Source organism: Notolepis coatsorum (genome assembly GCF_963971535.1).
Source record: "Notolepis coatsorum genome assembly, chromosome: 5".
In the NCBI taxonomy this organism is placed as follows: domain Eukaryota; kingdom Metazoa; phylum Chordata; class Actinopteri; order Aulopiformes; family Paralepididae; genus Notolepis; species Notolepis coatsorum.
In genome coordinates, this window is record NC_140169.1 from 169,216,399 (window position 1) to 169,244,081 (window position 27,683).

The 27,683-nt window shown below is 46.6% G+C and overlaps 1 protein-coding gene across 1 annotated transcript in view; it reads left to right on the forward strand.

Annotated features, from left to right (window-relative positions):
• The window catches only part of lrp1bb (low density lipoprotein receptor-related protein 1Bb), a gene marked incomplete at its 5' end in the record, with an annotated part of 1,188,884 nt that overhangs the window by 677,320 nt on the left and 483,881 nt on the right, over nt 1–27,683 (forward strand). The window contains 1 exon segment of the mRNA XM_084314368.1: nt 4,148–4,348. Within this exon segment, the coding sequence (XP_084170494.1) occupies nt 4,148–4,348 (201 nt within the window).

Genomic DNA, 27,683 nt, shown 5'->3' on the forward strand with positions numbered 1-27,683 from the left:
ACACATGACACAAAACATTCTTTCTCTGTAAATTGACATTATTACAGAAACACACACACACACTTACACGCACACTCACACACCCACACACGTGCATGCAAACAAACACACGCATACAACACCAATAAATCCCAGGACCTCACCAGTCTCTTAACCCTTTCACTACCACACTACAGACGGTTATCCTTTCACTACCACACTACAGACAGTTATCCTTTCACTACCACACTACAGAAGGTTATCCTTCTATAGTGTGGTAGTGAATGGATAACCTTCTGTAGTGTGGTAGTGAAAGGATAACCGTCTGTAGTGTGGTAGTGAAAGGGTTAACCCTTTGTAAGTGGTAGTGAAAGGGTTAAACCTAGCTCCCAGTGATGCAGCACCAAGCACAAACCAACCGGATCTGATCACTGCACAGTGCAACTTTGATGGAATGGGTCTAAGATGGGGATGTGCTGCATTTCAAACCTCACCTGGCAGAGAGCATCCGCTGTGATCCATAGAGGCATAGCAGCGTTGTCTCTACGTGCCTCGTCTCTGCAGTGAGGGGAATTTCAGATTACCCTGGTGTGGAGGGCGTATTGATCCCGTATGTATCTTCACATGAAGCGTTTAGTGCGGAACTGCAGACAACTCTCAGTTGTGGTTCATGGGGCTTCCAGAGGAAGAGAGGATTTTACTCCTTTTTTCTTGTATTTCTTTCACCACCATATCTCATTTCATGGTACAGTACATTCCAAGGGTGAAAACCCGTCCTCAGTAGCGCAACATTTCTCAAACGCACGGCACAGAGGACACGTGGGAACGAGATGTGCGGATTTGTCCTCGTGAAATGCCCTTAATTGCGAGACGAGTTCCAGTAGAGTTGCGTGGAAATCAAGTCAATTCAAGTCAAGTCAAGTGTTCCTTTATTAATCCCCTTGGGGAATTTCAGGCGTCATAGCAGCATGGGGGAGGGGTACACAGGCAATAAATACTTTTTGAATATAACATGAGAAGAAGAAGAAGAAGAAGAAGAAGAAGAAGAAGAAGAAGAAGAAGAAGAAGAAGAAGAAGAAGAAGAAGAAGAAGAAGAAGAAGAAGAAGAAGAAGAAGAAGAAGAAGAAGAAGAAGAAGAAGAAGAAGAAGAGCACTGCGTCCATGCAGTGTTTAGAAGTTAAGAGTCAGACAGTCCTAACTATATTCATCATTACAGCAGGTCCATTATGGCAAAACACAGTAAAGGGAAACCATGTAGACTCTAACTAGGTGACCTAGAACACCAACGAGTATAAAGCTGTACTCGTTTTGGGAGGGAAATTTGAACCCCAGAAAAGTAATTAAAAAATTATTATAATGAATTATAATAATCAAAGAGAGAGAGAGAGAGAGAGAGAGAGAGAGAGAGAGAGAGAGAGAGAGAGAGAGAGAGAGAGAGAGAGAGAGAGAGAGAGAGAGAGAGAGAGAGAGAGAGAGAGAGAGAGAGAGAGAGAGAGAGAGAGAGAGAGAGAGAGAGAGAGAGAGAGAGAGAGAGAGAGAGAGAGAGAGAGAGAGAGAGAGAGAGAGAGAGAGAGAGAGATAGAGAGGGGTCACTGGGGTTATCAAGCAGGCATCCTCTGTCATCCTATCACCGATTATCTGATGTAGGCCCATGACAGATCAATAGTAGATTCAACAGATCAATAGTAGATTCAATAAAGAATAGAACAGCCACAGTGTGATGCATTTAGTGACTGTGCCCACAGACACACAGATACTGGTATCAGATACCAGGCTAAAGCAGGGTATCAATATTTAATTATCGTTCTTATGCATGATGAATTTGTTAGATAAGACATTTTGGAAACAAAATGCAATATTTTGGAGACACTGGCATATGAGGCAATTGGAGGCTGTAAGGATGTGAGCATTTTTTAAAGATGATTTATTTTCGGACAGAAAGAAAACAAATGTGATATCTGGTCTCCCCATACAATTCCTTCTGCATCTGACCAGATTGCCAGATTGTGGCTATTGTTCCTGCACCATACAGTATTTACCTATAGCCTACCCATCTCATTATTTTTCCACATTCAACTTCTAAAAATAGTTGAAAGGCACCATGTTGATGTTCAGCACGACAATAATAGAATCAACAAGATAATGTGCAAAATGATGCATTACCAGGGACAGTACAACAATACATTTTCGTTTTGGGAAGCTGCAGCATATGAATCCGTTTTGAAATTCTGGATTAATAGTCTAATTCTCAAAAGGAGATGTACAAAACCAAACCCTTCCTCCCATCCCCTGGTCAACGAAACCCTTCCTCAATCCCTGGTCAACTAAACCCTTCCTCCTCAATCCCTGGTCAACTAAACCATTCCTCCTCAATCCCTGGTCAACTAATCCCTTTCTCCTCAATTCCTGGTCAACTAAACCCTTCCTCCTCAATATCTGACCAACTAAACCCTTCCTCCTCAATATCTGACCAACTAAACCCTTCCTCCTCAAACCATGGCTAACTAAACCCTTCCTCCTCAAACCCTGGCTAACTAAACCATTCCTCCTCAATCCCTGGCTAACTAAACCCTTCATCATCAATCCCTGGTCAACTAAACCCTTCCTCATCAATCCCTGCCCAACTAATCCCTTCCTCCTCAATACCTGGTCAACTAAACCCTTCATCCTCAATATCTGGTCAACTAATCCCTTCCTCCTCAATCTCTGGTCAACAAAACCATTCGTTATCTGGTCAACTTCATGCCAGATTGTGAAAAATGACAGTGATATTTCGGGGACAAATGTATAGTGCGCCCTGCTCCTGACCACAGCAAGAATCGATGTTGCTATAGGATAGCCTAATCTGACATGGTGACCATCATGAAAGATCAAGGAAAATATTGAGTAGTCTGATCCTGCAGCCCGATCTCGCTTAAAACATGTAAATAAAGTACTAATCGACCACAGGGAAAAAGGTTAATAATGTACATGTTATCGCCGTGAGTAATATATTTACATATTGTATACAACATTTAACATGTGTATGTATTACAAATAAGTACACATATTATATATAAAATTTTCTTTTTACGCTTTCAGAAAAGTTCCCCTGCTGGGGATCTAACTCTAACCTCAACCCTAACCGTTATATCTTAACCATAACTGTTGTGTCTTAACCATAACTGTTATGTGTTAACCATAAGTCTTAACCATAACTGTTGTGTCTTAACCATAACTGTTATGTCTTAACCATAACTGTTATGTCTTAACCATAACTGTTATGCAAATGTTAAAACAAACCTCAATTGGGCGGCTAAGTGGCGCAGTGGGCAAGGTGCTCGCCACTAGTGCAGGAGATGCTGGGTTCGAGCCCAGCTCTCGGCATTGCTGCCAGCTTGGCTGGTCGTTCATACTAACACAATTGGCAGTGTTAGGGGTGGGAAAGCTGGTGGGTGGGTCCTGGTCATTGTAAACAGCGACTCCTACAGTTCGGTCGGGGCGCCTGCTCAGCGAGGAAAGGATCTAAGGGGGGTAGTGTGATCCTTCCACACGTTACACTCTCTCAGTGAGAGTCCGCGCTGCCAGGTGAAAAGAAGCGGTTGATTGGCTAGACGTGTGTCGGAGGAAGCATGTGATAGCCTCCACTCTCCAGACTGACCGTAGGGGGTAAGTGTGCAGCGACCAGAAAGGGGATTGGGAATTGGCATAACGACTAACATTGGGATGGGAGAAAAACTGAGGGAAAAGGAGGGGGAAAAAGATAAAAAAATAAATAAAAATTAAAAAACGAACCTCAATTATAATTATAATCATAGTTAGATAGCTGTGAGAGCACTCACCCGTGACTGCAATGATTGTTGGTTCAACTCCTGGTTGCTGTGTTTGTTTTGGTTGCAGATATAATACGTCAATATATTACTTATGGCTATGCCAGAAGATACGTACCGATTAGTACTTTATTTACATTTTTTGATGAGACTGTGTTGTGGCTCCCAGCATGAGGGGGATAGCTAAACCATAGGGGTCCATCTAGCAAGTTGGAATTTTTGGAAAGTACAGTACCAACGGTGTTTGCTGTCTCTGAGTGGCATGCAGTGTCTATGCAGTGACATCATTGATTCTCGTCAATATCTTTGAGTGATATCTATCTAATGTCTGCCCACTTCCACACACTGTGCACCGGCAGGCAAGTGCATCACCAAGAGCTGGGTGTGTGATGGCGACATTGACTGCGAGGACCGCTCCGACGAGGAATCCTGTGAGTCGGCCGTCTGTAAACCGCCCAAGTATCCCTGTGCCAACGACACGTCTGTCTGCCTCACGCCTGATAAGATCTGTAACGGCAAAGTGGACTGCCCCGACCGCTCAGACGAAGGTCCCATCTGCGGTAAGACACTATAGTTCCTTTGATTGATGAAATACTTATAATTGATGCGTATAATGGGCAGTTAAGTGGCGCAGTGGGCAAGGCGCTCGCCACTAACACAGGATATGCTGGGTTCGAGCCCAGCTCTCGGCGTTGCTACCGGCTTGGCCGGTCGTTCATACTAACACAATTGGCAAGTGTTAGGGGGTGGGAAAGCCGGTGGGTGGGGATTGGACGTTGTGAACAGCGACTCCTACAGGTCGGTTGGGTGACACCTGTACAGCACAATCAGGAAGTATCGGGGGCAGTGTGAGCCTCCCACACGTTACTCCTCGCCACTGAGAGATTGCGCTGTTCAGGTGAAAAGATGCGACGGCTGCCTCCTCGTGTACCGGAGGGGACACGTGATGCAAGGCTTGGTCCACATTGCAGCCGGCCAGTGGGAGGCATGGTCTAGCAACGTTCAAGACATGGGAGTGGAGAATTGAAGGGAGAATTGGTGAGGCGAAATTGGGATCGGAGAAAAATAGAAAAAATAAGGAGAAAAAGTGGATACTTACTGAGACCTGTGGTGGAAGTTCTGGCCAGGGTTCTGAGCTAGCCGGGGCAGCTTCAGACAGGCAGGAGGTCTGGGAACAATAAAAGGTTTAATCCACACCACAACATGCAAACCAAAGGTTTGCCACAACTGAACACTGCGGTCCAAATGTATTTGCAATGCTTGCTTCTTCTCTCAGACCAGTGTGATGTCTTGGGATATATTTTCTTTCTCGCAAGCTAGTTCCAAGACAACGCGTTGGTCTGAGAGAAAAAGCAAGTATCAGAAAAACACACAGACAAGGACTACAGTGTTCTGTTGTGGATGTACACTTTTTGTCCCCCCCCGGGCTGCCCGTTTGAACGCGCTCAGAACTCTGGGAAAGCAAAGCTAAAGGCGATGCATCGATCTTACCGCTCTTATCTATCTAGTGGAAAGTAAACCATGATAATGTGTTTTTATTCAGGCGGCCGGGTAGCACAGCGGACTAAGCGTCTGTCTACCACCGCAGAGACACCAGCTGAATCCAGCTGTCAGCGGTGCCTCCGGCTTGGCCGGTCGTCCATACTGACACAATTGGCAGTGTCAGCGGGAGGGAAGCCGGTGGGTGGTAATCTAAAATTTCTTTTAACTTTTTGGGAAAAAATATTTGGACAATGGGTATCGGATCGGTATCGGTATTGGCCAATACCCAAACCCAAGTATCGGTATCGGGACTGAAAAAGTCGGATCGGTGCATCCCTAACACTAACATACGATACCAAAAGGTAGAGTTGTGGATACAGAATATATTTTTTTTTGTTACATAATGTAAAATTACAGATTCATACCTTCAAAATAAGCCATCAATTGTCAAATTTGAGACGATAGTTTTCAATCAATGTCCTATCAAACATTCTGGTACAGTCATTACCAATTTGCAGCAGGAGCCTCTGAAGAGAATTCAGTGAATTCAGCTAATGATAAGGGAACTACACTCCTTCCCAGAATGCAATGTGATGTCAATGTCAATGTCAATGACTAATTCACACCATGAAACAAAGGCCCAGCAGGGAACAATTATGGCTGAATGGGGGTATAGTGTGACTGATCAATACAGGCAAGCCTACAGCAACACACACTTTGATTTGATGCCATGCATACACACACTAGATGGTTTAGATATTAGATTAGATATTTAGATAGATATATAATAGTAATATAATAGAAAGAGAGAGAAAGAAAGAAAGAAAGAAAGAAAGAAAGAAAGAAAGAAAGAAAGAAAGAAAGAAAGAAAGAAAGAAAGAAAGAAAGAAAGAAAGAAAGAAAGAAAGAAAGAAAGAAAGAAACCCACACCCACAACAGAGAGAGAGAGAGAGAGAGAGATAGAGAGAGAGAGAGAGAGAGAGAGAGAGAGAGAGAGAGAGAGAGAGAGAGAGAGAGAGAGAGAGAGAGGGGGGGGGGGGGGGAGATAGAGAGGGGGAGATAGAGGAAGAGAAAGAAAGAGGGAGATACAGAGGAGAGATGGAGGGAGAGAGAGGGAGATATAGATAGACATGAAACCTAGGTATGTAATTTCATCTTTCCTTGTGACAAACCCCTCCTCTCCTGCATTCCTGTGTGTTAGTTGGTTGGATCCACTACACTCCGGTTACTTACTACTGAACGGACGTGTTTTTGCGGACCTCCCAAACTTTCAAACTTTAGACTGTTTTCTTTCTTTTTACCATCTTTTAACCAGTGATCTTAACTGATCACTGTGACTTTTGCTCTTATCGTTTATACTGTTGGATTTATTGGTTTTATGTGACTTTTTACTGGACGTGACCTAAAGCTATCGGCGCTTGTTGTTGCCATAGCTACAGCTACACGCTACAGTACTCACAGTGCTGAGCTCCCCCGAGGAAATGGCTCCAACATCAGATGTCGCAGAGATGCGAACGGAACTGAAGAACATCGAGATACTAGTAGTGGATCTTCTCAAGCGTCAAACGGAGCTAATGTCCAAGCTGGCTAGCATGGAAAAAGCGGACGCAGGCCGCACCGGTAGTCCCTCCTGGGCGACAGTGGTGAGGGGCCGACGGAAGCTCTCCCTTCCTCTATATGATCCCTTTGAATCACCTCAACTATCAAACCGATTCAATCCTCTTTGTAGTGATTCCAGCCTCCTTGGCTCTCCTTCGCTTCCGTCTCCTGCTGCTAGTAGTGTAGCTTTGCTCAAAGACTATCCGATGATAGCTACTAGCCTAGCTACTAGCCAGGCTCCAAGCGAAGCTACCAGGACGGCGGCCCTCTCCAGCTCACAACTCAACCATGGAAGTATATCTGCGCCCCGGAGCAGAAAGCGCTCTGCCCTGTTTGCTCTCGCATCGCCAAGCTCCCCAGACTCACGCGATGGGTCCGACTCCCCAAAGTTTAAACGCCCTCGTCTGCGGTGCTCTGCAGCCCATACCAGGATGATCATTCAAACGGCGAATGTCATCGATGGAAATGCCGCTGTGAATGAGCCCCTCCTCACGGCGCTGCTGCCCGACCAACCGTCTAACTCCGCCAGCAATGCAGACGCTACTCCTGCGGCTTTTCACCATAGAAACCTGGCCATCTACGACGGGGAATGCATCCAGGAACAGCCAGAGATCCTACTCATCGGAGATTCCATCACCAGGTTTTTGCAAATACCACACGGCATTACGTATTGTTTTTCCGGTTTAAAAGTTACTGACTTACTGGAGTGTACTCCCGAAATCATCGAGAGATATCCGTCCGCCCACACCGTTATTATTCATATCGGAGCAAATGACGTAATGGCTAGACAATCCGTTAAACTCCAATCTGACTTTGAATCACTAATACTCACTATTGAAAGCCTGGGTAAAATATGCATTGTGTCTGGCCCCATTCCATCCATAGGTCGTGGATCTGAGCGATTTAGCCGTCTGTTCTGGTTGCACAAATGGCTACAGACCCACTGTACTACTATAGGACTTTGCTATATAAATAACTTTGATTTGCTCTGGTCCAGGAAAGACCATTACAGACCCGATGGCATCCATCCAAACATATCAGGGGTAAATGTGCTAATACATAACGTCATACAAAGTATAGCATCACTGGCCTGACAACCAACCATATCTAGCTCTGTAGACTATATACAGAAGCAGCCTAAACTACAAAAAAACACGTTGAGTGTCATCCCGATTCTGATCACCAAAAGACTAATCAATTACTCATTATCACGTCCCATATGTAAATCTAACCTTATCAATATCAGTGTTCAACCACAGACTATCTCACACCCCACTACAGAACCCGTACAGCTAAAACTAGCACTGTTCAACGTTAGAGCGCTGAAACAAAAATCATTTCTGATAAATGAACTCATAGTAAAACATGGTGTACATTGTATGTTTTTAGTAGAGACATGGTTAGACAATATCACTGGTGTAGCAACACTGATTGAGACCTGCCCTTCCAATTTTAAATTCTATCAATCAAACAGACAGAGTGGGAGGGGAGGAGGAATAGCAGCAATCATCTCCACTCAATTTGTGTGCAATGATATTGACCTGGGAACATTTTTATCATTTGAATACCTTGCTATTGTATTGAAAACAGAAATGCCAGTAATATGTGTGACATTGTATCGACCACCAAGGTACTCGCCACTCTTCATACAGGAATTTTCAGAACTCATATCGATCTGCATTACCAGGTATGATAGAATCATTCTTAATGGAGATCTAAATATTCATATCAACAAAAAGGATGACCCCAGGGGTTGTGAGTTTCTGAACCTACTGGACAGTTTTGGACTGATGCAACATGTTCACGAGGCCACCCACCAACATGGCAACACTCTGGACCTACTAATAACAACAGGGCTAAACATTGAGAATATATCAGTAAAACAAATTCCAATTTCTGACCATTATTGTGTGTTCTATGGTACAAGCCTAATATTACATAAGACCAGAAGCGAATTCCTAGTTCACAGAAGGCTTCTGGACGCTAGAGCTGAAGCAAAATTCTCTAGTATGATGAAATTGTTATGGTTTGTAACCGACCCCAATCGCACAACACAAGACAGGTATGATGGTTTGCCAAGAAACAGATATTTATTGAACAACAGGGAAATACAGGGAAAAGGGCACTGTCCCTTTAAGGGAGAATCACAAATACAGGAATATAATATGAGGGGAAGGAAAGGTGCCTTTAAGAGGCGGGCAGGAAAAGGGAACGTCAAGGGAAGGTTAAGGGAACGCCTTGGGACAGAGGAACTAGAGACTAGGTAAACCAGGGACAAGGAGAACTAGGGAGAGAGGACTAGGGACTAGGAGAGCTAGGGAACAGGAGAAACGGGGACTAGGGGAACTAGGGACAAGGAACTAGGTGGAACTAGAAAGGGGAGAACTAGGGAACAGGAACTAGGTGGAACTAGAAGGGGAGAACTTGGGACCAGGAACTAGGTGGAACTAGAAAGGGGAGAACTAGGGAACAGAGGGGACTGAGGCCCGCGGAGGCGGGCTGGGAAACAGGGAGGAACTGGGAGGACTGGTGGAAATCATCTGGGCCGCTCTGCAGGACAGAGGAGATAGTTAATGCACAAAAGGGGAAAAAACAGAGCAGGTGCAGAACAGTCCAAATAACAAAGTGAACAAAGTAATAATATCTTCGTGTGACAAACACACAGGGGGAGATGTAAAGTCCAAAAATACTATTCTAAGTGAGAACCAAAAACAGAGGCAATACGCTGGGAGAGTGACATCACAATCTAAACTCACCCAGGCGTATGCGTAAAGGTACAGGAAACGCAGCGGGAAGGGGGCAAGGGGCATTACGCTGAGTGAGTGACATCACAATCAAAACTCACCCAGGCGTATGCGTAAAGGGTAAGGGGACAGCAGCGGGAACGGGGGCAAGGGCACTACGCTGGGTGAGTGACATCACAATCAAAACTCACCCCGGCGTATGCGTAATGGTAAGGGGACAGCAACGGGGCGAGGGCATCGCCACCGGGTGGCTGGCTGTCCGAGCCGAGGAACAGAGCGCTGGAACAACGGCGGTGGCGATGGCGGTGGCGAGGGTATCGCCACCGGGGAGCCGGCAGTCCGAGCCGAGGACAGAGTGGTGCTGGAACAGGCGGCGGTGGCGAAGGTGTCGTCACCGGGTAGCCGACTGTCGGAGCCGAGGACAGAGTGGTGCTGGAACAGGCGGCGGTGGCGAAGGTGTCATCACCGGGTAGCCGACTGTCGGAGCCGAGGAACAGAGTGGTGCTGGAACAGGCGGCGGTGGCGAAGGTGTCGTCACCGGGTAGCCGACTGTCGGAGCCGAGGAACAGAGTGGTGCGCCACTGCTTGAGTGCGCACCGGAACCGAGAGACGCGTCGGGGTGCGTCTGCGAGGAGGAGTGTGCCAAGCACGAAGGTCTAGAAGATGCGCGTTGCGCGCTGGTCTGGAGAGCGTGCCAAGCTCGAGCGTCCTTGGAAGATGCGCGTTGCGCGCTGGTCTGGAGAGCGTGCCAAGCTCGAGGGTTCTTGGAAGATGCGCGTTGCGCGCTGGTCTGGAGAGCGTGCCAAGCTCGAGCGTCCTTGGAAGATGCGCGTTGCGCGCTGGTCTGGAGAGCGTGCCAAGCTCGAGGGTTCTTGGAAGATGCGCGTTGCGCGCTGGTCTGGAGAGCGTGCCAAGCTCGAGCGTCCTTGGAAGATGCGCGTTGCGCGCTGAGGACTGGAGAGTGTCTGCGCTGGTCTGGATGTGCGTCAGGACGAACAGCTGCGCGGGGGTCTGCAGTGGAACGCTGGGGTGCCTCCCGTGGAAGTACAGGGAGCGCAGACCAGTCTCCCCCACAGGCAACGGCGACAGCTGGCGAAGGCTGGAGCAAACATCTCGACGCCGGAGAATGGAACAGCATAGGCAGACAGAGGATCTCCCGAAAGAGTCTAGATGTTTAGAGAAAATGACTCGGCAAGTATACAACACGACCCCACGCCAAAACGAGGGGAAGCGCCCTGGTATTTAAAGCCCACAGGGGGACTAATTAGCCTGCCACCACAGGTGCGAGAGATAATAGAATATCGAACAGGTGTGGCCACTAAGGGTAAGGAACGAGAGGGTGGGGGCTAGAGAGAGTGAGTGAGAAGGGAAAATAAACAGTATAGGCTTAAAGAAACAGAGAAAAGGTAGTGAGCAGCGGGCAAAACCTCACAGTATCCCCCCCTCCAACGGGAGCCACCCGGCGACCCAAAACAAATACAGACAGAGTGGCAGGGGGCAAAACAAGAGGTACTGGCCAAGCCAGCAGGGGAAGCCACCACAAGAGTGGGGCTAGCAAAAGAAACAGGGTCGCCGAGGGGTAACTGGGGGAACTGGTCTAGAGGAACTGGTCTAGAGGAACTGGGTCTAGAGAACTAGTCTAGAGGAACTGGTCTAGAGAACTGGTCTAGAGAACTGGTCTAGAGAACTGGGCTAGAGAACTGGTCTAGAGAACTGGTTTAGAGAACTGGTTTAGAGAACTGGTCTAGAGAACTGGTCTAGAGGAACCGAGGGGCAAGCAGGGTAGCAAAGGGGTAACCATGGTAGCACCGGGAAAGGGCTAGCAGAGGGAAGGTTGCTGCCAGGGCACTGATAGCTACAGGGCCTATGCTAGCTGTACTGCTACATCAACATAGAGGCTGCGCAAGCTGCCGGAGCCAGGCTAGCAGAGGGAAAGGGTAGCTGCCAGGGCACTGATAGCTACAGGGCCTATGCTAGCTGTACTGCTACATCTACATAGAGGCTGCGCTAGCTGCCGGAGCTAGGCTGGCAGACAGGGCTGGACCAGCATGAGAGAACAAGCTAGCTGGAAGGACAGTCCTAGCTGTGGGAATACTGACCTTGCTAGCTGAAGGGCAGTCCTAGCAGTGGGAGAAACTACACAAAAAAGTGGAGGCCATGCAGAGGGACCGGGTTAGCTGCTTGGGCCTGGCTAGCTACAGGGCCTAGCTAACAGCCGGGGCCAAGCTAGCAGACCGGGGCCATGCAGAGGGAAACTGGGTTAGCTGCCAGGGCAAGGCTAGCTACAGGGGGGTCAAACAGGGCAAAACGGGAAGCAAACAGGGGAGCTAACCGGGGAGACTAACAAGCTAAACAGGGAAGCTAAACTGGGCTAAACAGGGGAGTAACAGGCTAACAAGGGAGCTAAACAGGACTAACAAGGAAGCTAAACTGGGCTAACAGGGAAGCTAACAGGGCTAACAGGGGAGCTAGAGGGGAGACTAACAAGCTAACAGGGGAGCTAACAGGGCTAACAGGGGAGCTAGAGGGAACAAGAAAAAAAAAGGCAAACTCAACATACACCGTCTGTGCTGGCTGGGGTCGTCGATCTTGGTGGGGTCGTACTGTTATGGTTTGTAACCGACCCCAATCGCACAACACAAGACAGGTATGATGGTTTGCCAAGAAACAGATATTTATTGAACAACAGGGAAATACAGGGAAAAGGGCACTGTCCCTTTAAGGGAGAATCACAAATACAGGAATATAATATGAGGGGAAGGAAAGGTGCCTTTAAGAGGCGGGCAGGAAAAGGGAACGTCAAGGGAAGGTTAAGGGAACGCCTTGGGACAGAGGAACTAGAGACTAGGTAAACCAGGGACAAGGAGAACTAGGGAGAGAGGACTAGGGACTAGGAGAGCTAGGGAACAGGAGAAACGGGGACTAGGGGAACTAGGGACAAGGAACTAGGTGGAACTAGAAAGGGGAGAACTAGGGAACAGGAACTAGGTGGAACTAGAAGGGGAGAACTTGGGACCAGGAACTAGGTGGAACTAGAAAGGGGAGAACTAGGGAACAGAGGGGACTGAGGCCCGCGGAGGCGGGCTGGGAAACAGGGAGGAACTGGGAGGACTGGTGGAAATCATCTGGGCCGCTCTGCAGGACAGAGGAGATAGTTAATGCACAAAAGGGGAAAAAACAGAGCAGGTGCAGAACAGTCCAAATAACAAAGTGAACAAAGTAATAATATCTTCGTGTGACAAACACACAGGGGGAGATGTAAAGTCCAAAAATACTATTCTAAGTGAGAACCAAAAACAGAGGCAATACGCTGGGAGAGTGACATCACAATCTAAACTCACCCAGGCGTATGCGTAAAGGTACAGGAAACGCAGCGGGAAGGGGGCAAGGGGCATTACGCTGAGTGAGTGACATCACAATCAAAACTCACCCAGGCGTATGCGTAAAGGGTAAGGGGACAGCAGCGGGAACGGGGGCAAGGGCACTACGCTGGGTGAGTGACATCACAATCAAAACTCACCCCGGCGTATGCGTAATGGTAAGGGGACAGCAACGGGGCGAGGGCATCGCCACCGGGTGGCTGGCTGTCCGAGCCGAGGAACAGAGCGCTGGAACAACGGCGGTGGCGATGGCGGTGGCGAGGGTATCGCCACCGGGGAGCCGGCAGTCCGAGCCGAGGACAGAGTGGTGCTGGAACAGGCGGCGGTGGCGAAGGTGTCGTCACCGGGTAGCCGACTGTCGGAGCCGAGGACAGAGTGGTGCTGGAACAGGCGGCGGTGGCGAAGGTGTCGTCACCGGGTAGCCGACTGTCGGAGCCGAGGAACAGAGTGGTGCTGGAACAGGCGGCGGTGGCGAAGGTGTCGTCACCGGGTAGCCGACTGTCAGAGCCGAGGAACAGAGTGGTGCGCCACTGCTTGAGTGCGCACCGGAACCGAGAGACGCGTCGGGGTGCGTCTGCGAGGAGGAGTGTGCCAAGCACGAAGGTCTAGAAGATGCGCGTTGCGCGCTGGTCTGGAGAGCGTGCCAAGCTCGAGCGTCCTTGGAAGATGCGCGTTGCGCGCTGGTCTGGAGAGCGTGCCAAGCTCGAGGGTTCTTGGAAGATGCGCGTTGCGCGCTGGTCTGGAGAGCGTGCCAAGCTCGAGCGTCCTTGGAAGATGCGCGTTGCGCGCTGGTCTGGAGAGCGTGCCAAGCTCGAGGGTTCTTGGAAGATGCGCGTTGCGTGCTGGTCTGGAGAGCGTGCCAAGCTCGAGCGTCCTTGGAAGATGCGCGTTGCGCGCTGAGGACTGGAGAGTGTCTGCGCTGGTCTGGATGTGCGTCAGGACGAACAGCTGCGCGGGGGTCTGCAGTGGAACGCTGGGGTGCCTCCCGTGGAAGTACAGGGAGCGCAGACCAGTCTCCCCCACAGGCAACGGCGACAGCTGGCGAAGGCTGGAGCAAACATCTCGACGCCGGAGAATGGAACAGCATAGGCAGACAGAGGATCTCCCGAAAGAGTCTAGATGTTTAGAGAAAATGACTCGGCAAGTATACAACACGACCCCACGCCAAAACGAGGGGAAGCGCCCTGGTATTTAAAGCCCACAGGGGGACTAATTAGCCTGCCACCACAGGTGCGAGAGATAATAGAATATCGAACAGGTGTGGCCACTAAGGGTAAGGAACGAGAGGGTGGGGGCTAGAGAGAGTGAGTGAGAAGGGAAAATAAACAGTATAGGCTTAAAGAAACAGAGAAAAGGTAGTGAGCAGCGGGCAAAACCTCACAGAAATCATACGACCAATGCAGTGAATCCTCCTTAAATCAGCAAGTGCAAAACTTCCACAGCACCTTGTCAACTGTGTTAGATACTGTTGCCCCTCTAAAGGTTAAAAAGGTAAAAACTGATAGAATCTCTCCATGGCTAAATAAAACCAATGTTAAAGATAACAAGAGAAAATGTAGGATAGCCGAGCGAAAATGGAGGAAACTCAAACTCACAGCTCACTTTAATTTATACAAAGACGCCATGGGCGCATACAATAAGGCAATACAACTTGCGAGAAAGGAATATTTTTCCAAAATGATCTCAGAAAATATGGGTAACTCCAGGGTACTTTTTTCCACCATTGACCGGCTGATTAACATACCACCCCCCCATATACCGCAGCAATCAGCCACAAAATGTGAAGAGTTCGCAGTTTTCTTTAATGAAAAAATATCATTGATTAGAGCAAGCATTACCGCTGATATGGATCTGGCTATGAGTGAAACCCCACCTGAGATAACTATGGGGGAATTCACATGTATTACATTACCTGACCTCTGTAAGATTGTCTCTGAGTGTAATTCCGCCACCTCCTGCCTCGATCCTATACCAACAGCATTTCTCAAGCGGGTGTTTGATAGTGTCTCAAATCATGTCCTTGAAATCATAAATATGTCTCTTCAAACAGGCACTTTTCCAGATGCATTTAAAACAGCTGTAGTAAAACCACTACTAAAGAAAACAAACTTAGATGTAAACGAACTAAAAAGCTATAGGCCAATATCGAACCTTCCATTTATCAGCAAGATATTAGAAAAGATAGTCTCAGTACAAATAAACTCCTTTCTCAAAGATAATAACATCATGGAGGAACTACAATCAGGTTTCAGAACAAATCACAGCACTGAAACTGCCCTTACCAAAATAGTTAGCGACCTCAGGCTAAACTCCGATGCTGGCAAAGTCTCAATTCTTGTCCTATTGGACCTTAGTGCAGCGTTCGATACGATTGACCATAATATCTTGATCAGTCGTCTAGAAAGACTGGTTGGCTTTTCCGATCATGTACTAAATTGGCTCATAACATACATTAAGGGGAGAAGGTTCTATGTTAAGCTTGGAGACAATGTATCCGAGGAACATAACAGCAATTTTGGAGTCGCACAAGGAAGCTGCCTTGGTCCATTACTCTTCTCACTATATATGCTGCCCCTCGGGGACATCATTCGAGACCACAATGTATGCTTCCATAGTTATGCTGATGATACACAACTATATATCTCCGCAGAACCAAATAACACTACAGCCATACAGTCCATTACAAATTGTCTGTTAGCAATAAACAAGTGGATGAACAATAACTTCCTAAAATTAAACGAAAGCAAGACCGAAATCCTATTGATCGGCCCAAAAGCGAAAAGGGAAGTGCTTTGTAAAAACCTGGGGAGTCTGTCATCCTATGTAAAGACTGAGGTTACAAGCCTAGGTGTCATCTTGGACTCAGACCTGACCTTTAAGTCTCATATAAATAAGGCCATGAAAACGTCATTCTTCCACCTAAGAAACATAGCGAAAGTAAGACCTTTCGTAAATAAAAAGGATGCAGAGAAACTTATTCATGCTTTTGTATCAAGTCGGCTTGACTATTGTAATGCACTGTTCACTGGTCTTCCCAAAGCAACCATTGGGAAGCTTCAGCTTATCCAAAACTCTGCAGCTCGATTACTAACTCATACAAGGAGAAGAGAACATATCACTCCAGTCCTGGCCACTCTGCACTGGCTTCCAATAACTCATAGAATTGATTTTAAGGTCCTTTTCCTAACATATAAAGCTCTTAATGAGCAAGGCCCAAAATACATAGCAAATTCCCTAGTTAGTTATCTGCCCTCAAGAACGCTACGGTCATCCACTACAGGTTTACTAGACACGCCCAGAAACCAAAAAAGGATAGGAAGTATGGCATTTGCCAACTATGCCCCAAAACTATGGAACACACTACCAACACACATCAGAAACGCCAGCTCTATACACATTTTTAAAGGAAAATTAAAAACGTACCTATACAGTCTAGCTTACAAATAGTTATGGCTTGGAAAAACCTGATGGATCCATGAGGCTAGGATAAGCCTTGTGGACCCAACTTTTTAGATGAAGGAACGGGTACATAGGAGACACGCCTCCAGTTTTTCAAAAGTTTTTGACACGCCTCAGCTTCTGAGCTGAAGGCGTGTTTTTGCGGACCTCCCAAACTTTCAAACTTTTTAGATGAAGGAATGGGTACAATAGGAGACACGCCTCCAGTTTTTCAAACGTTTTTGACACGCCTCAGCTTCTGAGCTGAAGGCGTGTTTTTGCGGACCTCCCAAACTTTCAAACTTCTTAGATGAAGGAATGGGTACAATAGGAGACACGCCTCCAGTTTTTCAAAAGTTTTTGACACGCCTCAGCTTCTGAGCTAAAGGCGTGTTTTTGCGGACCTCCCAAACTTTCAAACTTTAGACTGTTTTCTTTATACGTTTTTCTTTTTCTTTCTTTCTACCACAAGACGCGGCCACTGATGGGTCCATGGGACTTGGATAAGTCCTGTGGACCCAACTCTGGCCACTGACCACATGAGCGAACGGGTACATACGCACACAATACACGGCCACTGATGGATCCATGGGACTTGGTAAAGCACTATGGACCCAACTATGACCACTGATAAAAACGTAACTACACTAGCATTATAAGACCTAAACATTGCTACCTACCATACAAGTGCATTGGTTTAGTGCACTTCCGGTTGCCACTGAGCGGAAATGTTTGTGCGGACCTGTTCTCCCAAACTGGTAAGCAAATGACTGTTTTTACGTTATTTTCATTTTTACGTTACTATTATTATTATTATTATTTTTTTTTTTAACATTGATCTTAACTGATCACTATGACTTTATTGCGTTTATCGTTATATATGCCTATAATTGTGTACAGCACTTTGAGCTACATGACATGTATGAAAGGTGCTTTATAAATACTTACTTACTTACTTACTTACTTACCCACTGTACTGTACTGGGGTTAGGATGATTCCAAGGGCCCAGCAAATGCCCCAAATTGTTTTATAGATTGGGGGCCCCACATTTTTTAATAGATTGGGGGCCCACAAATTGATTCTTTCATGAGGCCCAGAATCTCCAGCTACGCCCCTGTGAGCGCACCGTTCTACTCTAGAGAGCTGTCATAACCGTGATGCGCGCTTGAATGAACTGCGAGATAACTCATAACTCGTACACACACACACTCTGTCTCTGCCATACAGTAGTTATGTTGTTTTAGCGCGACGTGGGTATATACACGGGCGAGGATGAAAAGCATGTTAGACTACTTTTAATACATAAATTAACGTTCTGTCGGGTCCCGTGTATTCTCGAGAATGATAATAATAATAATGCAGGACCTCTTCAGATTATATTATCAACGACAGACAGTGAGAAACACAACCCCCCCCCCCCTCTCGCGCTGAAGAATATGCATATTAGATCACTCAGTGATTAACACCTATGCGCTGTTTGTGTGTGCGCGCGTGCATGTACGTGACGCGTTGTAGTTTCGGGGAATAGAGGGTTAATTTAGAACTATACAATTTAGCAAGAATTAAACATATTTACAAGTCGTATTACGTTTAGCAAGTAAGGAGACATATATATTACATCTCAAAGCACTAGAAAATGTAATTTTTCTATTTTTACCGATTTCTGAAAAGCGCGACTTCCTGAGCATTTCTGAGAGATTCTAAATCCCTTTGTTCTCCGCCGACGGGTTCAAACAGGCCCTTGGACTCTCAAGGGTTAAAATACTTTAAACTCGTGACTTCACTTGGACTCGAGCCCTATGACTTGATATGTACTGTGGTGGATGTACCTGGGGAATAATTCGCTGGTCCATAGTTGGTTGTTACAAATGTATTCGGATAAAACACAGGGGAGAAGACCAGACCGGACATCCTGCCCTGGGACCCTGGAAGTGGCTCCCAGAATAGAGGTGTACGTCGACATTTATACATTACAAAGGGGGTGTGGTCAAGTGACCAGGTAGGAAGGCGATAGGAGGATGAGCCATGGGGGCTGAGGTCAAAGGGAGGGGCTGGAGAAGGGTGAAGGAGGGAGGGGGGTGAATTGTAGACAGGATGTCAAGGTGCGAGATTGGAGGGGGGGCTGGGGACTGGATGGAAGGAGGAGGGGTGAGACTGGGGGAGATGGCATGAACCAGTGGTGCCCAACCAGTCGATCGCGATCGACAGGTAGATCGCGGGCTGATTTCAAGTAGATCTTGATTAATAAAATTATATTATATATATATATTTTTTTTGCAAAATCAACTCTGCCTCTCCTTGTTAACTACAACAAGCAATGCTGTTTGTTATTTAAGATGAGGTCAGACTCTGCACTGACAGATTTGTGTTCATTATGCTGCTTTTATAAAGCCTCAAATGACGGCTTACAATATACAATTTTGGCTGGTAGCTCTCGGCTAGGTGGTAAATTAAAAAGTAGATCTTGGTTCAAAAAAGGTTGGGGACCCCTGGCATGAACAGTCGTATGTGCGTGTTAAGCTCTCCCAGTGAAACTCTTCCCTTCTGTCAGTTGAAGAGAAGCAGCTGGCCACTCCACATGTATCAGAGGAGGCGTGTGTTAGTCTACACCCTCCCCAGACTGACAGTAGGGTAGCATGTGGTAGTCTACACCCTCCCCAGACAGTAGCGCAGCATGTGCTAGTCTACACCCTCTCCAGACTGACAGTAGGGCAGCATGTGGTAGTCTACACCCTCCCCAGACTGAGAGTAGGGCAGCATGTGCTAGTCTACACCCTCCCCAGACTGACAGTAGGGCAGCATGTTATAGTCTACACCCTCCCCAGGCCGACAGTAGGGCAGCATGTGGTAGTCTATACCCTCCCCAGACCGACAGTAGGGCAGCGTGTGGTAGTCTACACCCTCCCCAGACTGACAGTAGGGCAGCATGTGGTAGTCTACACCCTCTCCAGACCGACAGTAGGGCAGCATGTGGTAGTCTACACCCTCCCCAGACTGACAGTAGGGCAGCATGTGCTAGTCTACACCCTCCCCAGACTGACAGTAGGGCAGCATGTGGTAGTCTACACCATCCCCAGACTGACAGTAAGGCAGCATGTGGTAGTCTACACCCTCCTCAGAACGACAGTAGGGCAGCATGTGGTAGTCTACACCCTCCCCAGAACGACAGTATGGTAGCATGTGATACTGTGATAGTCTACACCCGCCCCAGACCGACAGTAGGGCAGCATGTGGTAGTCTACACCCTCCCCAGAACAACAGTAGGGCAGCATGTGCTAGTCTACACCCTCCCCAGAACGACAGTAGGGTAGCATGTGATAGTCTACACCCGCCCCAGACTGACAGTAGGGCAGCATGTGCTAGTCTACACCCTCCCCAGACCAACAGTAGCGCAGCGCAACAGCCAGGGGGAATTGGCATAGCGACTAAATTGTGGGATGGGAGAAAAAGGTAGAAAAGGTAAAAATGTGTTCCCTCTGTAATTGGCACCTGCCACAGTTTTCCGTCCCCTTCTCTCCCCGACTTCCTGTAAGTGAGCCCTCTATAGTATTATGGTGAGGCCTTCTGTGCCTCCAAGCAAGGGCGAGTGGTCGAGGGAAGGGAATAGGAAGTCAAAACGGAACACAGCACAGACTCTTCAGCACGGACGCTACAGTGGAGGACATTGCAGCAGGTAGAGATCCACTGCACGCATGTTGGCTAGTGGGCAGACTAGGCTCTGAGATGTTTTATTGGTATTTCATTTAAAGCAGGGGTCTCAAACTCAATTTACCTGGGGGCCGCTGGAGGTAGAGTCTGGGTGAGGCTGGGCCGCATCAAATATTCCACAAAAAAAAGTACAACTGATCCAATCTTCTCAATATTTAGCAATAACATTTCAGAACATGAACGGTTCTTCAGAACATAGGCTTCTCAGTGGTGTCAGTAGACTCATCCACAGCTATGGAAATGCACTGTGCATTTTTTTTTATTCTATCACAAAGCTGTTTAATCAAATCACCAGCCAGTATTTCAGTTATTCTGGTTGCTGTGTGATCTGAGGGGGATTTGCTTTTGTTTGCCTTCAAACATGGTCATCACTTCAGTCATACATTATTTTATTATGTATGCATCAGAGAGAGAGAATGGCTTCTTGTGTTTAGCCAACACCCATGCCACCCATGGTTGCTTTTTCTCGTTGTGACATAGATTTAACAATAATTAGCTGTCAACTCTCTGCTCTGACTCGGACTGAAAGAGACGACACGCATTCCGTGAAGACCCGCCCTACTCCCCTACTCTGCCTCTGATTCGCAGACTGTGGGTGGGGGGGAGAAACTCTGACGGGACGCTGAATGTGATTGGACCAGACCCGTACACAGACACAGACAGACAGTGGCAGTGCAGCCGGACATGCAGAGCACTGCTTGCTGAGGAGATTTAGCGAGGATGCATTTGCCTTCCACTTTACTTGGTATCACTCCGGAATCACGTTTCAACCAAGTCACTAACATAACGTTGCTGTCATGAGCCTGTGCTATGGTAGCCTACAAATGATCAAATAAATAAAACTTCCAACTCGCGCAACGACTCGGCAACAAGTTGCGCGCGGGCCGCACTAACACTAAACGTTGATGTCAAGTAGGGGGCCGCAAAATATCATCCCGCGGGCCGCACGTTTGAGACCCCTGATTTAAAGGAACACGCCACCTTTTTGGGAATTTGCCGAAGATAAGAGCATGTTACACAACATGTAAATGAGATGTTTTGGAGTTGTTGGAAAGTGTGTTTCACAACCTTTGACGATATGCTAATGGTCCGTAGCCACTTCCAGTCATTGTGTAAACTAGCGCTGCAGGTCTCTCTCTCTCTGTACTGCATGCACCGAGATAAGAAGGATACTTATATATTTTTGTCTGACTCTGGGGAAGACGGGAAATTGGCAAATTACCCAAAAAGTCGGCGTGTTCCTTTAATAGACTCTCTACAAACTACTGACCTATACGTTGAAATGCCAATGCAGACCCGGTGTCGAATTAATCATGATCATCATTCGCCCACTCACCTTTGCACCGCAGAGGAAAGCAACAGTTGCGATCGGAGGATCAAGAAAAGATAGAGATAGCCGAGATAACAAAGATAATTAAATTAACAAACAAATAAAACAACACCCCTAGACCCCTGAGCAGTTGTGTTGCCGTCATGACGCCTCCTACCTATACCATCGAGTTTGAGGGCTATGCTTAACAGAGAAGAAGGACTTGTTATCCGTAGAGGTTGAGATGACCTTTTCGCACTGTACGCTCCCTCTCAGCTTAATTTCTCATCTAATTTAATAACACAGGATCTAAAAGAAACTGTCCCTGTGGAAAGCTGCTGTGGACCCTGTTCCTTCCTGAAGCTATGTGGCTGACGACAAGACAACGCACGCACGCAGGCACGCACGCAGGCACGCACGCACGCACGCACACGCACGCACGCACACACGCCAACGTAACGAACAAAGGTTTGAAACGTTCGAACGTTTGGGCTCAGCCCTAACACACACACGCGCACGCAAACACACACACACACACACACACACACACACACACACACACACACACACACACACACGTAAACCCCCTTGGTGAGCAAAGTCAATCCCTTTTCTACTAGTTGTTTCCCATTCACCCTGCATGTTTTCTTTTTTTTCCCCTTAACAAGCACCTGGTGCCTGGGAGAAAAATGCTTCCCATTAAGGCTTGAGAGAGATAGGGAGAGGGAGAGAGAGATACAGAGAGAGAGAGAGAGAGAGAGAGAGAGAGAGAGAGAGAGAGAGAGAGAGAGAGAGAGAGAGAGAGAGAGAGAGAGAGAGAGAGAAGCCAAGCATGCAGAGAAGTTTTTTTTCTTATTCACTGTTTTCCCCCTCCGCCGTTGCTCTCTGTCATCCCTCTTTGTATCATCTGTGAAAAGGCACAACCTTTGTTCATTTTTTCCCCTTCCTTGTTTTTGGAAACTCTTGACAGTAATAAAGGTCTTATCTCCCCCGGGTCCAGGGTGCGATCCACGGGGGGAGCTGGGTGAGCTATAGCTCCCCTAGATCAGACATCAGCTCCCTTGGGGGTCTCTAAAGCTCCCCTGGGGGTCTCTAAATTACTGAAAATAAATGCTACTTTTGCCATACATTTCAAATGTTTCTGTAATTATCTGTATCATCATCGTGTATAATGATAAAATTATGCTATTTTGATGTATCATTAATGATTTGCGCACTAATTCACTGTAATAGACAATAGCATAAATATGCACTGCAGATATACCCTATATCGGCACTGCAGATTTACCCTACTCGTAATAGATGGCAACATGCTATTCTTGCGTTTACCATTCGGAGCGTGGCGGCGCTGCAGCCTGCAGGCACAAATCAAACTTCATCAAACAAGCGTAATGTCGAAACTTAGTTAAATGAAATATCAAAGAAGTAAGCCTTCTTTTACAAAGAATGCGAAGCAGCCTGCTGCGGGGACTACTTCTGTCACATGCAGATTTTGAGAATTCGGCAAATCTTCACCATCAGGTCGGTGACGATAATGTTGCATTTGCCTACTACTATAATAATGTTAGACTCGATGTGTTTGGTCGTGGACTTGTTGTTCGGTATTGGTTCATCCGTGTGTTTATGTGTAAATAGGACTGTTGTGTGTGAATTTTAGTGTTGGATCAGAGGGGTTAATATGAGCATGTGTATTTTAATATGTGCGTCTCCATCATGCCTGCAGACCTGTGTGGTGTGGACTATGTGTGGTTCTGTAACGTTACTCATACCCAGAGTCATATTCTATGACTGTTCATACCTATAGCCCAGTGTTTCTCAAAGTGGGGGGCGCGCCCCCCAGGCGGGGCGCAGAGGCATGACAGGGGGGGCCTTGAGATTTATTAAAAAAAAATAAAAATAAAAAAATAAAAATTGGATTACAGAAAATTATCACTAAAGTGCTATCTGTTGCAGCTGCACTGTTCTCCATGAAAATAACATTTCTCAAAATCTGAAAATCATTATTTAATAAAACACAGAAAAGGATCACCAAGTTACTCTGGATAAAAAAAACCTTTACAGACAACATTGAGACAAAGCTTCCTGACACATCTCCATCCAAACTCTTGGAAGAACTCTTTGAAATCTCATATGATACCACCTAGAGAGCTAGTTTCAGAGTGTGCTGTGGTGCTGAGTACCAAGTATCTCATCTCATGGCCCACCAAGTATCTCATGATGCAGCAGTTAAGGTGTTGATACCATTCAGCACCACATACAGGCAGGGGTCGGGAACCTATGGCTCGCGAGCCATATATGGCTCTTCTGGTGACAGCATATGGCTCCCAGAAATTTTTGTATTTTTTTTTTCTTTTTTTTTAATACTTGTGATATTTCTTAATAATACTGTGTCATTTTAAAGTAAACAAAAATTAGTTTTTAAGATACAGCTAATAGTATCTGTAGCTGAAGATATAGCGAGCAGAGCTGGCGAGGGAACACAGAAATAATAAGTGGACAGAAATAAAAAATCTTCAACCTGAAGACCAGCTGATTCTTAAAACTTGGAACGAGCTTCCTGTGACATACCACACAATGCAGCGTGAGTATTGCCGTATTGACCATGTTTGGCTCTACATATGCATGTGGGCAGTCATTCTCGCATATGAGGAACATTAAGACCAACCTACGCTCACGTTTAACTGATGGAAGCCTCAACGCCTGCATGAAGCTCAACCTCACCACGTATGAACCAGATTACAAGGCCATCAGCAAAACCATGCAGCACCAGAAGTCGCATTAAAAGTAAGACATATTTAATTTATTATACGTTAAAAATACTATATGGCTCTCAATGAAATATATTTAGAAATATTTGGCTTTTATGGCTCTCCCAGTCAAAAAGGTTCCTGACCCCTGACATACAGTATCTGTGTGAAGCTGGCTTTTCATCCATGACAGCTTTGAAAACAAAATATAGGGCCAATTTGAAAGGTCACGATATTGGTGTTATTTCAATAAATTTAAACATGGCCCATTTCATGACTATTTTGTTGGGGCGAGGGGGGGGGGGGGCCCAAAATATTTTGGTCCGCCAAAGGGGGGCCTGACAGAAAAAGTTTGAGAAGCACTGCTATAGCCTAATAGGGCCCGTGTCGACCGGGGACGTTTTATGAGTTGTCAGCTCCTGTCTGTCATTCATTTCTATGCCACAGACGCTGCCGGCGCGTTCCTTTTCCCAGCGCCGCGCCTCGCGTTTTTGCGGCAGTCGCGAGACCCAGGAAAAAGCGCTCTGAGCTCTTTCCCCCCCCCCCCACACCCACACCCACACCCACACCCACACCCACACCCACACCCGGGAGCTCCCCCGAAAATCATGGTATGGATCGCACACTGCCCGGGTCATTCCACATACGAACCAACAGCGCTGCACAGACTCTCTCATGCTTGTGTAATAGTTTTCTGTGTGTTTGTCGAAGGCATAGTGGAAATATTCTATCACCGGCCATGCTTGACTAGAAAACTCAATTGTACAGTAGCTCAGAGCCAAAAGTATTATTCTTGTGCTGGGAGCATGCCTATGTTCTCACAGCCATATGTTCCCACATTTCTAAGATTTATTTTCTCTAAAAAAATTTGGCCCTATGTTCCCACAGCCCTATGTTCCCACATTTCCTTGTTTCATAAATGTGTATCTGATTTGATCCCCCTTTACACTTTCAGTGCCCAGCAGGGGGCGCACGATTTAGTGCTTGAATGCCCAGCATCCACTTCAATGTTAGCGTTAATATCGCCTAGTCTATGTTTTAAATTATGGCTATGTGTCTAATCTGCTTGTCGCTTATCAATGACTCATTTTCCAGTCAACATTGTCGAAGCGGATTGTTTTTTTATCGGTTAATTTCCGTTTTATAGCATCTTGAAAAGCCCTCGTTTTCAAGGAAAATAAAAATATTCCATAATAAATGGAATATTCTAGAATACACAAAAAACGTTCAAATTCTTCGGCCTATTTATGAATAGTTTTCAAATAAACGCTAGATTAACAATAGTATATGTGTACGTATGCACGCTGGGGCCGCGATCTGATATCTGCTCTGATATATTTCCTGATCGCTCGCACAGCCAAACAGCCATATCAAACATAGGGGAAAATTGCTTATATCTCTGTGAAAACAGGTCTGATTATCCTAAGACTGGTAAAAATAGATTCCTTACCTGAGATCAGATGGTATCCAAAAAGATTATTCCAATTCCTGATCGCCATTCCAAAAATCAATTATTTTATTGATCCAATGCTGTATACTGTAAAGACATATTACACACTGTTCTGAGGTTCCACAATGACTGGGATCATCTCCGGTTGCATGCGTGAGAAGTAAAATGTGGATTCCGGATTTTTGTTTTCTCATCCATTTTCATTGAGTCCATTCCAAAAGGGTGCATTACCATCTGGGAGACGATAGGGGGCGCTTTTTTCCACATCTGAGCTCCTGGTGGGGCTGGTTTCCCAACGGTAGACTCGGTTGATGAAATATGAATTCAGATCGCTAATAAAAAAAATGTCACGCTAATTATCGTGCTGGGCATTCAGGGGGCGGGCTACTAACACGTGTTATGTCGTGGCTGGCATTCAAAGTGTTAATGTGGGAGACAATTACACCCAACCTATTATCCAATTGTCCTCTGGTAGTAGAGGGTCCGTCCAGGAACATAGGGCTGTGGGACCATTGGGCTGTGGGAACATATGAACACATTTTTAGAAAGATCTTAGAGATGTGGGAACATAGGGCTGTGGGAACATAGGGTCTCATTTTGAGAGAGATCTTAGAAATGTGGGAACATAGGGATGTGCGAACATAGGGCTGTGGGAACATAGGGCCTAATTGTTTGTGAAAAATAATCTTAGAAATGTGGGAATTTTTTATTTAATTTAATTCCTTTTTTTGTCAGGCCTTTTTAAATTTAATTTGACTACGAAGACAGCATAATAATTGCTCCTTTTATTGGAGCTAGTTTATCGGAGCTACTTGAAAGTAGCTTCATGAGATTTCATCCTGACACCTGTTTGTTGGGGCAACAGGTTAGCTTACACTATGAAACGGAGGTTGAAAAATGGGCCAATACTTAACCATGGGTCGATGATTCGATCCCAACAGGATGGTGGGTAGTGTGACATCCACAGTACGGTGCCAACCATTTCTAACCAACGTGCCATTGAGCAAGACTACTGCATTCTAAACCGCTCAGGGAGCGCCGCTGTGGGCAGATCTCATCAGATCACATGGGTACGGTGGGGCAAAGGCCTTACAAAACTACATAAATAATCATAACATGGGCGGCCGGGTAGCGCAGCGGACTAAGCGCCTGCCTACCACCGCATAGACACTGGTATCGAATCCAGCTGTCAGTGGTACCTCCGGCTTAGTCAGTCGTCCATACTAACACAATTTGCAGTGTTAGCGGTGGGAAGCCGGTGGGGTATGTGTTACGATGCAGATAAGCAATGCGAGTCCAATAGTTGATGAAATAACGAGAGGCGGAGAAGTGCTTGCAATTACTTCGAGGGTGTCTTTTAATATAAGAACACAGAGCAATTTAGAAGGCAAGGAAAGACGCCGAGCGTCAACTGAGAGAAAGTGTTACACCAGAATAATAACAGCGGGAAGGTCAGCACTCTTCCAACTCCTTCCGCACGAACGACAGTCTGAAGCCTGGACAAGGAAAGAGGGAAACATAGGGTCAATATATAGTCACATACCAGACATTCCAATGCATCAATCAATGACAGCAAAGTGACAGCTTGTGACAGCAACCAGTGGTGACAGTTCAATCAGTGACAAGACAGCGAATCAGACGTGACCAACAATGAGTGCAAATACCAACCACCAGGTGAACAACTCCAGAATGACAGTTGTGTTCCTAGGCAAAGCACCCAGAACGTTACAGCTGTGTATCCTGGTCGTAAACAGTGACTCATACATGTCGGTCAGGGCGCCTGCATGGTGAGAGAGGGAATTGGGGAAGGTAGTGTGAGCCTCCCATGCGTTACACTTCCCCAGTGAGAGTCCTCGCTGTCAGGTGAAAAGAGGCTGCTGGCTGTCTCCACATGTATCGGAGGACGCATGTGATAGACTTCAGGGCTCCCTTAGACCGGTAATTGGGGGGCAAATGCGTGCAACAACTAGGAAGGGGAGGGGGGAATTGGCATAACGACTAAATTGCGATGGGAGAAAAAATACAGAAAAGAAAAAA